Source organism: Microtus ochrogaster, chromosome 1, assembly GCF_000317375.1.
Source record: "Microtus ochrogaster isolate Prairie Vole_2 chromosome 1, MicOch1.0, whole genome shotgun sequence".
NCBI classification, from domain to species: domain Eukaryota; kingdom Metazoa; phylum Chordata; class Mammalia; order Rodentia; family Cricetidae; genus Microtus; species Microtus ochrogaster.
The window spans coordinates 43,876,713-43,886,704 of record NC_022009.1 but is presented as its reverse complement, the minus strand read 5'-3'; the positions used below and the strand labels follow the sequence as shown (position 1 = coordinate 43,886,704).

Below are 9,992 nucleotides of genomic sequence, written 5' to 3'. Positions count from 1 at the left end.
AGAAGTGGATAAATCCCAGATGAGTGGGCAAGCGCCACAGCTCGGTGAGATGCTGTCTCAAAGAATAAAGTGGATGGCTCTTGAGGAATGGCACCAAAAGTTGACACCTAGCCTCCCCATTCACACACACACACACACACACACACACACACACACACAATTCAAATCTAAAGCTTTTTTTTTTTTAAAGAAAAGTTATAAAGAAGGGAAGGGATGACATTCTGTGAAGTGGAAGAGCTGTGTGGTGAGAGATGTCTTCTGAGATGCCAGAATTGGTTCCGGTACCTTCTTTACAGTTTAAAATAAGAATGCCCAGAATGTCCATGACTAGCAATGCACGGCACATCCCCTCAAATGCTGATTGAATCTTACTACAAACAACTCATGCTTTTATTTTTGGTGCTGGTGCTATCGAATTAAACTCAGCATGTGTGATGTCTTGTCCTGGTGCCTCAGCTTTACTGTCCTCTGAGATGGGACAGCATGAGTGTGAGCAAGAACTTCAAATGCCAGAAGATGGTGGTAACTTATCTACACTGAGGCACAGTGACGATCGAAGGGAAAGAAAGCAGGAACAGAAAAACCAATGTCAAGGAAAGCAACCCCCAATGAAGAACCTGAAACAAAGAATTTGAAGGAAAGACCTAGAAAGGCAGTGTCTAACTCAGACACATAGTGACGTCTGTGCAGAACTGGTCTTCACAAACTGGGTTGCTCAAGATTATTTAGGCATATCTAAACTCCTTTGTCCAGAAGACTTGGAGTCTAGAACATGCTGGTGACTGTCAAGCATGGTTCTTTAATGGTGAACACTGACAGAGTAACATTGAAGATGGAACCACACCCAACCGTTCAGTAAGACAGACAAGCACAGAGCTTCTCAGAATAATGTGGTGACCCTGTTCCCACAGGTCTCAGTCTGATCCCAGGACTCAGAGTTCTGTAAAACTTTAGGGCACTGCTCAACTAAGGAACAGGAATTAAACTAGATGACTTACCCAGGTCTTCTTGTAATGGTCTGTCTTGTCCCTCCCCCTGATCTTCAGCATCCAGCCTGAGTCCCTTCCCCCCCTCTCTTTCTCTCTCTCAGCTTCTGTCTCTCCCTTCTCCCCACTTCTCCCCTTCCCCCTCTGTCTCTGACTCTGTCTCTCTCTCTGCCTTTCTCTCTGCTCTTCTCTCCTTCCCTTCCATAACCCACTAAATAAATAACCAACCTCACTCTGCATGGTGTGCCTATCTGTCTCTGTCTCTCATCATCTATACAACTTCCTGCCTGGGACCTGGCTGTCTTCGTGGCCTGCCTTGATCTTGGGACCCGTTGCCCACTGCCTGCTGCAGCTCGGGGACCCGCCCTGTGGTCTCATGGCCCGCTGCCCACTGCCTCCACTTGGGGACCTGCAGCATTTTACTTAAACCATTACACTTCTAAATTTCCTTGCAGTGATAAGTTGAGCAAGCCTGTCCAAAGATGTGTTCTTAGATCTTAGCAAATCTCCAAATGAATTAGTTGTTGTGGGAAATGCTCTTGTACACTGTAAAGATTTGTCACTTGTATTGGTTTGATGAAATGCTGATTTGCCAATAGTCAGGCAGGAAGTTTAGGCAGGGCAATCAGACTAAGAGAATTTTGGGAAGAGAATAGATACAGATGCAGTCATCAGCCAGATGCAGAGGAAGCAAGATAAGAATGCTGTACTGAGGAAAGGTACCAAGCCACATGGCTAAACACAGACAAGAATTATATGTTATTTTAAGTTGTAAGAGCTAGTTAATAATAAGCCTGAGCTAATAGACCAAACAGTTTATAATTAAAATAAGCCTCTGTGTGTTTCAATGGGACTAAATAGCTGTAGGACCAGGCAGGACAGAAACTTCTACAAACAGCAACCAAACATTTGGCAAGAATTTCCACATAAAGCCTGAGAAAGCTTTAAGAAAAAAGGATTCTAGACAGACAAGAACAGAGTTAAGCTCTAACCATCTTTTCTCTGGTAGGCTCTGTTTGCTGGCAGCAAGCAGAGGTATGGCTCCTTTAAGAAGGACCTCCTGACTCAGCAATAGCAGCAAAAACCTTGCAGCTCCTTTAACAGCCTCTGCCACCAAACACTTAAATGCTGTTTCTGTGCAGCCAGCATCAGGCTTCTTAGTAATAATAGCATGAACCTAGAAACTCTACAGAGTTGTGGCAAAAAATATGGCTACTGCCAGTACCCCTGCCATGAAGCTAGATTCTCGAAAAGCTAAGGAATAAAGTAGAGCCAGCCACCAAAGCCACAGCTTTAACCCTAGCCATATTGCTTAGCAGATTAAAGACTCATGTGCTCAGAAAAAGAAAGAGATATAGTAAAGACAGATTCAGATTTAAAAAAAAAAACAACCTCTAAATAGTTTAATGTTTTTAAAAATATATGTAGGCTTGGAAGAGAAAAGAAAAAGGATACAGTCCTTTTAAAAAAAAATAGAGTAGTTGGGTGTGGTGGTGCATACCTTTAATCCCAGCATGGGAGGCAAAGGCATTATAACATAATGAGTAACTTGCCAGTTGACAACACACAGTCTCACCTCATTTGTTATTTACAAAATGCTTTCTCACATAATAATATACCTATTCACATATTCTTTCTTTCCTTTCATTCAAAGATTTACTTAGTTTATTATATATATGAATGTTTGTCTGCCTGTATGCATGTGTACCACATGTGTGTAGTGCCCACGGAAGCCAAAAGAGGATGCCAGATTCTCTCGATTCTCTCAGACTAGAGCTACCGATGGTTGTGAGTGGCCACGCAGGTATCGAGAATTTAACCTGGGTCCTCTGCAAGAGTAGTAAGTGCTCTTAACCTCTGAGCCATCTGTCCAGTCCTCTTCATTTCTCCACCTCCTTTTTGTTTTGTTTTGTTGTTGTATGTTTTGAGGCAGGGTCTTTCTACATAGTCCTGGCTGTCCTGGAACTCTCTATGAAGATCATCAGGTTGGCCTCAAACTCACAGAAGTTTGCCTCTGCATTTGGAGTGTTGAGTCTTACTGAGATGTACTGTGAGAGACCACAGTTTTGACTTTGTTCCATCTTGACAAAAGGTCAGAGAGTTCAAACCCTTTCTTGTTTCACAAGAACAAATAACAGGATGTTTGGACAAAGGTGTGGCCACTGGGCGCTTTGCTCCTCAAAGGCCAGATGTGATGTTTGACTTAGGGTGTGGTTACGAGGTTATTTTTGAGTGTAAGGAAGTAATTAAGCTTGCTTGTTCCTTGTATCAGGGTAAGTGAAAGACCCTCTGCGAGTGTCTTTCAGTCTGGGGAGACCCTTCCCAAGGAACAGCGAGACCATTTGTGCGGATGCAAACAGCAAGGAAGTCTTTTGCTCCCCCCTTTTGCTAGGGGTATATAGGGGCTATGAGAAATAAATATGGCTGTTACAGTGTTCACTGGAAGCCCTCCCGACTCTATCTTCTGTCTCTTGTCTATTTCTTTCCTCCATCCTCACTCCCCTTTTCAGGTACGTGTGAACAGGTCGGACAGCCCTGACAATATACATGGCAAATAAAAACTATACATCTTTAAAGTATTCCATGATGTTTTGACATATATATCCAAACTCAGAAGGCTGAAACAAGAATATCCCTGAGTTTGAGGCTAGCCTATGCTACACATGAGCTTAAGGTTATCCTATCCTAGACTATGTAGCAAGACTCTGTATATATATATATAAAAAAAAAACCCACCAAGGTCAAGTCCTTCATGAGCATCTGGAGATACCAGCTGGGAAAAAGACACAAGCTAGAACCCTGAATGCAGATCTCCAGCACCTATGTATAAAAAGTCAGGCACAGCTGTGCACACCTATGGCTCCAGCACTGGGTACAGGTGGAGGCAGGAGGATGGCTGGGGCTTGCTGGCTGCCAACCTGGCTCCACTGAGAGACCCTGTCTCAAGGACTTAAGGCGGAGAGTTATAGAGCACACACCTGACATCGTTTGGCTTCAACAATTATGTGCATGGGCGTGCATTCACATATGCACACACACACACACACACACACACATATATACACACACACACACACATCACACACACTCTTTCAGATAAAAATATATAAATAAAGGTATACTATCAAATAATCACAGAAAGGGAATGTGGTGATATTTTGTTTGTGCTGTAGCAAATGAAGCCTGCCTGAAGATAAGAGTGTTGAGCTAGCCACGCTACTTAGTCATAAAGGCCAGGGCCAGGCGGTGGTGGCACACACCTCTAATCTCAGCACTCAGGGAGACAGAGGCAGATGGACAAGTTCAAGGCCACCCTGGGCTACACAAGATTGAATCAGTATAAAAGAGAAATGGAGCCAAGCGGTGGATCACACATTTAATCCCAGCACTAGGCAGGTGGAGATGAGAAGTGATATGGTTGGATGGAGAAAGGAATATAAGGCAGAAGGAAACAGGAGCTCAGGATTCAGTCTGAGGTTTTGTAGAGACAGAATACCCTATTCCGTCTGAGGAGTTTGTAGCAGTAAGAACTAGTGGTGGCTGTTCTGTTTCTCTGACCTTTCAGCTTTCACCCCCTAATATCTGACTCCAGGTTTTTATTATTAAGACCAATTAGAATTCGCGCTACAAGGGAAGGGACTGTTAATGAAAGCCTTTCTCTACCAAGTAACCATGAACCACAACTTCAGACTACCCCAAACAGTGCCACAGACATGGCGAGTGTGACTCAGAAGCTGGAGAAATCGACAAGCCTTCGCATGCTAGGGATGGAGTGCTGCCCTTCACACTGATACCAATTTTGCAGCCTGCCTGCTCCTAACCTGAACTAGAGGGAGAAACCTCAGCAGGGCTGAGGATGCCAGGGGTCTTGCTTTGGCTCCCATGGGAAGACAGTCTGCTTTCTGGTTCTTAGGTGGTGAAATGAACTGCAAAGGACCGGAAATGTGGGAAAGTGTGCGGGCCCTCAGCTGAGAGCCGTGGACAAATCAGGCGCCAATGTACCTGGTTCACAGTGATGCTAGATGCAAGCAGCATATGGGGACTGGAAAAAAGAGAAAGGGTCCCTTGGAAAATGAAGATTGTTTCTATTAAAACAATGTTCAAAACAGGAAGCATTGAGTAGCCAGAAGTTTTATGTGTACATAAACTGCCTCTATAATTTTCCTAAGATTGTCCCCCCCATAAAATTCATCTAATTTATTTTTTCAAAGCACTGAGTTGAAGATTCCAAACCATAAGCAGATGCATTAGGTGAACAGGTCCAGGGTCCACACTGGGGTTTACCTCCGTCTTGTGAAGTTTTTGATAGTTTCCGTTCCAGGAAATGAGCTTCCGGTCTTTCCCTCCTCCTGACACCAGCGTGCCGTCTCTCAACATACAAAGTGCAAAAATGCCACCCTCGTGGGCCCCTTGAACTGCATAGCTTATCCGATTTGTACCTAAACACACCAGGAAAAGCACCGTTAATGAAGAGCGTATCAAAAGGCTAGCCTCTGGCCATTGCTAGTCCATTTCAGTTTGTTTTAAAGGTCTTATGATAGGTTATGGCGTTATGTTAATACATTCCTAGCAACGACTCAGAGTTTTGACCTTCTCGGAGTCCAGCATGCGTGAACCGGATAGCCTGTAACTGAGGAAAGCACAAGTGCAGTGGGAGCTGTGTGGCCAGGAACATGGCCTCTGCATGTGTTCTCTCGTTTCTCCCTAGTGGGCTGTTTCCTTCAAGCGCACTTGTAGAATGGGGTTACGGCTTACCCTGCAGGGCTGTTCTAAGGGTCAAAAGAGCACTGTCTACAGTAGATACCAAAAAAAAAAAATCACCTTCGCCGGGCGGTGGTGGCACACGTCTTTAATCCCAGCACTCGGGAGGCAGAGGCAGGCAGATCTCTGTGAGTTCGAGACCAGCCTGGTCTACAAGAGCTAGTTCCAGGATAGGCTCCAAAACCACAGAGAAACCCTGTCTCAAAAAACCAAAAAAAAAAAAAAAAAATCACCTTGCCATTTTGAAATTATATTGAGAGGCATATCTTCCCCTTCATTTCCAGGCCCAACTCTGAGACCCTGGAAGAAGTGGGGGGTGTCTTCCTGAATCTAGAAAACGCTTGTGAATTCTCATTGGCCTTAGCTGGCACCTCTTCTCCCTTCTCTAACTGTAAGTGATGCTCTCCTTTCTCTAACTGCAGGGATTCAGATCTGACCTGTGCACAAGTGTCTCGCTTATATTGCTGTCTACAGCACTCCAGCAATGTCTGTCAGGTGCTCTGTGGATCAGAAAAGTTACCCACATAGGTCACAGCTCTGTAGCTGTTAATAACGTCTGGGTTATATTTGCTGTTAGCTCTCTCAGCAACGTGATTAACTCCACACAGTATCCTGACCTTAAAAAGTCTTTTACAACAGTATATGCAAAGCCAACAACTCTTAGTGTTCCCCAGTTTTCTTCCATCCTAACTTTATAGTTTCACTAAAACCACACACACAAACACACCTATATAACTTGGAACTTAGTGGTCATCCTGTATGTCACAACAACAGCTCCTTTCTATGAACATCAACTCCAATGCCTTAGTTACAGCATCACTGAACCATCCAATGGCTTTAGGAGAACTGCTTGTTACCTTTTCCCCACACCAAGATGTTGCCACTTGAATCTCCAGTAATGGTGTCCCCATTTTCGGAAAATGTCACGCAAAGGACAAACTTTGGCTTCTCTTGTTTCTGTGGAATATAGCAAGCATGCACAGACATATCATTTACTGAAGACATCCTTTTATTTGTGCTAATAAAGCTAGGACCCCATCAAGCCCAGCTGGATGGTGCCAGCCAGATTATTGCTCTAAGAGAAAGGAGTTTCTGGCAACCCTAAATGTCTGTGGAATCCTAAAGCTGCAGACAGTTCAAGCACGGTGGCAGTAAGGGGGGCATGAGGGATGGGGGACAGAGCACAGACAGTCCCCAACACCATTAGCAAAGCCAGGGTGCTGGTCCCTGGGAACAGGTGTTTGTCTCAGGCTCACTGGAGCTAGCTGCCCCATCTGGAGGTCCTGACTTCTCTTCCCATTTTATAACCAGGGAGCTTCTCAAGCCACGGAAGATTTCTCAGCAGACTGGGGAACACCAAGGGAGCATAGCTTTCTCTACATTCATATCTGTCACTAAAACAAACACTAAGGAACTTTCTCGATGCTCCCTTAACACCCACCCAGTCCTTCTCACGTGTCACGCAGGAAAACTGAGAGAAAAAGTACAGTTTACCTCAAACAACCCTTGCTTCTTGTTAAGGGAGTTTCCTTCTAGGGTCCAAAAGTACAGATGTGACTTCCCACAGGTGACTATGATGTTGGTGTCTGTGGGGTGGAAATCCGCAGCAAAGACCGCTTCATTCGAACACTTTAAGAAAAAAGAACACAGAGAATCAAACACCACCAGCCTCGAGCAGGGTACTGGGCCTCTCAAGCCCCACTGACTTCACTTCGCATGGCTATTCTGGCTGGTGCCTCTTTCCCCCTTTGTCTTCTGCCCTATGGCTGGGAGCCCCAGGGAGTGCTGGGAAGGCTGAGCAGGGGTATGTCCCCTTGGGTGGTGACATACAGATGTACCACCCCTTCCCTCTACTCAGTGATTGGGATCTCTAGGGAGGACCCAGGACTCCACACAGCCTATGGCTGCCTTATCCTGGCTCACTATGGCTGCCATGATTCCCCAGGAGTTCCTCAGTTTGGGGTCTCCTAAGGTGGCTCTCCGACAGCCACATCAGCCCCTCTCAACCCTACTCAAACTTCCAGGACAGGCGTCCCGGTCCACGGTGTCTGGCCCTGACTGTTGCTTCTATGTAATTGTTCAGTTCTATGGGCATGATCCAGTGCCCCTGGCTGCTCCTAACCTGGCACACAGGACAAACACCACACATCCCTGCTGCAACAGTGGACGACAGGGAAGGTCAGGTCTGGACACACATCTGGTTAGAATACAGGTCTGCACCCCAGACACAAGGCAGGGAGCTCGGTAGCTAACGGTGTCTGAGAGCAACTTCCCATAAGGTACTGAGGCAGCCTGAGCAAGCCTACCGCTGTCCAAGGAGGGCTGAATGATGTTTTCTCTAGGGTTAGGTTAGCTGAGGCACAGATGCCAAGAGGAGAAATGAGAAGTCTGTTCTGTAAAAATAGGAGTCGAGGGGTGCTCTTGACAAAAGAAAAACTTGAGAGCTACAGAAAGGTCAACTCAACATTCTGGGCAGTTGATTAGAGTCCTGACTTCCGGGGTGCTGGCACCCTTCTCTCCTGTAGCCCTAGAGCCTGGCAGGGACTGAGCAAACCCCAGTCCTCATCCACCTCACAGGGGCAGCCCGGCACACACTGGGCACCCAGGCTTGTTGAATGAATGAAAGTGAGCAAACAGTGGCTGAATGAATTGAAATTAGGGTTCTCACTAGGAAATAAGTATGAAAAAAAATCTATAGACCCTGGAAGACAGGACATGCCCTGGTGGATCTGCAGCGGGGCCTCATGAGAGAAGAGAGACAGAAGCAAAGAGAGCTGAAGGAAAGGACTGTCCCCGAGGGTGGGCGGGGCGGTCATGGAGCCTGCTGGCTGTGCAGGCAGTGCCCTGCGGGACATGGCTTAGCTGCAATGAATGGCTTGAGCGAGACCTTTACATCCGCCAGTCTCTCTTCTTTCTGCCAATCCCACACCGATAGCACGTGGTCGTTGGAGTCGTCCACAGCACAGAGATGACTTCCTCCATTCTGCCAAGAAACAGTATACACAGGGAGACGGCATGTGAGAATTAAGTGGGACAAACATGATTTTTAAAAATCAACTTATTTTGTTTTTTGCTTTTTTTTTTCAAGACAGGGTTTCTCTGTGTAGCTTTGGAGCCTGTTCTGGAACTCACTCTGTAGACTTCAAATTCAACAGAGATCTGCCTATCTCTGCCTCCCCAGTGCTGGGATTAAAGGCGTGTGCCACCACAACCCAGCTATTAATTTTACTTTTAATAGAGTTCGTTGCTGAGATGGGTAATGGGATCGGAAGGTAAAAGCTAACTGCACAAACACGAGGAGCCAAGTTTGATCCCCAGTACCCAAAGCTGGGTTGTGATGGCATGTGCACTTGTAATGGCAACATTGGGGGAGGCAGAGGCAGGTGGATCCTTAGAGCTTGCTGCTAGCCACCCTGGCTGAACCAGAGAGCCCCCGGTCTCCGTGAGAGACGCTGCCTCAAAAACAAGGTGGGCAGCAAGTGAGGAACACCAGGTGAGGCTGACTTCTGACCCCTGCATGCACACGTCTGCACGCTTGCCCCCACCATGTACAGCTGCACACACACCACCCCCAACACACAGAAAGGGTCCATTATATCCTCGATGAAGACGGCACACTCACTGTCTCTGAGGCCTGCTTTCCTGGCTAGACACATGGCTGCTGTAGGATTAAATGCAGGGCAAAGCACGAGGGGGCTAAACAAACAGGAGTGTTTGATGTGTGTGGACGATGGATGTGAATACAAGCCTCCAAACTGAAGTACATCAAGTACGGGTCTGCTGGACCAGCATGCCTCGAGAAAGGCTAGAAGCCATGCGGATAAAGATGCTTGCTTAGAAACACGCCCTGTATACTTTCATACTTACAGATTTTGAGAACGCAATGCAGGTGACAGCCCGGTCAAAGAAGCCTATGCCAATGACATGCAGAGTGTTCAGTGTCACAGAATCCCAGATGCGCACGTGTGGTGGCAGTTGCTGTTGGAAATGATACAGTCATCGTTTGTGATTATCAGTTAATTTCTTTATCTTGGAACCCTAAAATTATTTTGGCAGTGACTTCAACTTTGTCAAACAAAAAGTCTTTTTCTACGTTTGAGGAGTGCACCTGGGAACTGAAGTATTCCCCCTGGCTGAAGGAGGCGCTGGGTTGTGTGCGCAGCTGAGGCGTCAGGAGAAGGCTACCAAGCTTTAAATTTGACTAAGCCAGCCTCTGGCAACCGTACCAGAGTAACTGACGCCCCC

The 9,992-nt window shown here is 46.4% G+C and overlaps 1 protein-coding gene across 2 annotated transcripts in view; it reads right to left on the bottom strand.

Annotated features, from left to right (window-relative positions):
* The window catches only part of Eml1 (echinoderm microtubule associated protein like 1), a 106,573-nt gene that overhangs the window by 16,944 nt on the left and 79,637 nt on the right, over nucleotides 1–9,992 (bottom strand). For both annotated transcript variants that reach the window (XM_026781032.1, XM_005343535.2), the window contains 5 exons: nucleotides 9,615–9,725; nucleotides 8,635–8,730; nucleotides 7,242–7,376; nucleotides 6,605–6,704; nucleotides 5,271–5,425 (listed from right to left, as the gene is read on the bottom strand). In XM_026781032.1, coding sequence (XP_026636833.1) covers nucleotides 5,271–5,425; nucleotides 6,605–6,704; nucleotides 7,242–7,376; nucleotides 8,635–8,730; nucleotides 9,615–9,725 — 597 coding nt within the window. The remainder of the gene's footprint in view (nucleotides 1–5,270; nucleotides 5,426–6,604; nucleotides 6,705–7,241; nucleotides 7,377–8,634; nucleotides 8,731–9,614; nucleotides 9,726–9,992) is intronic.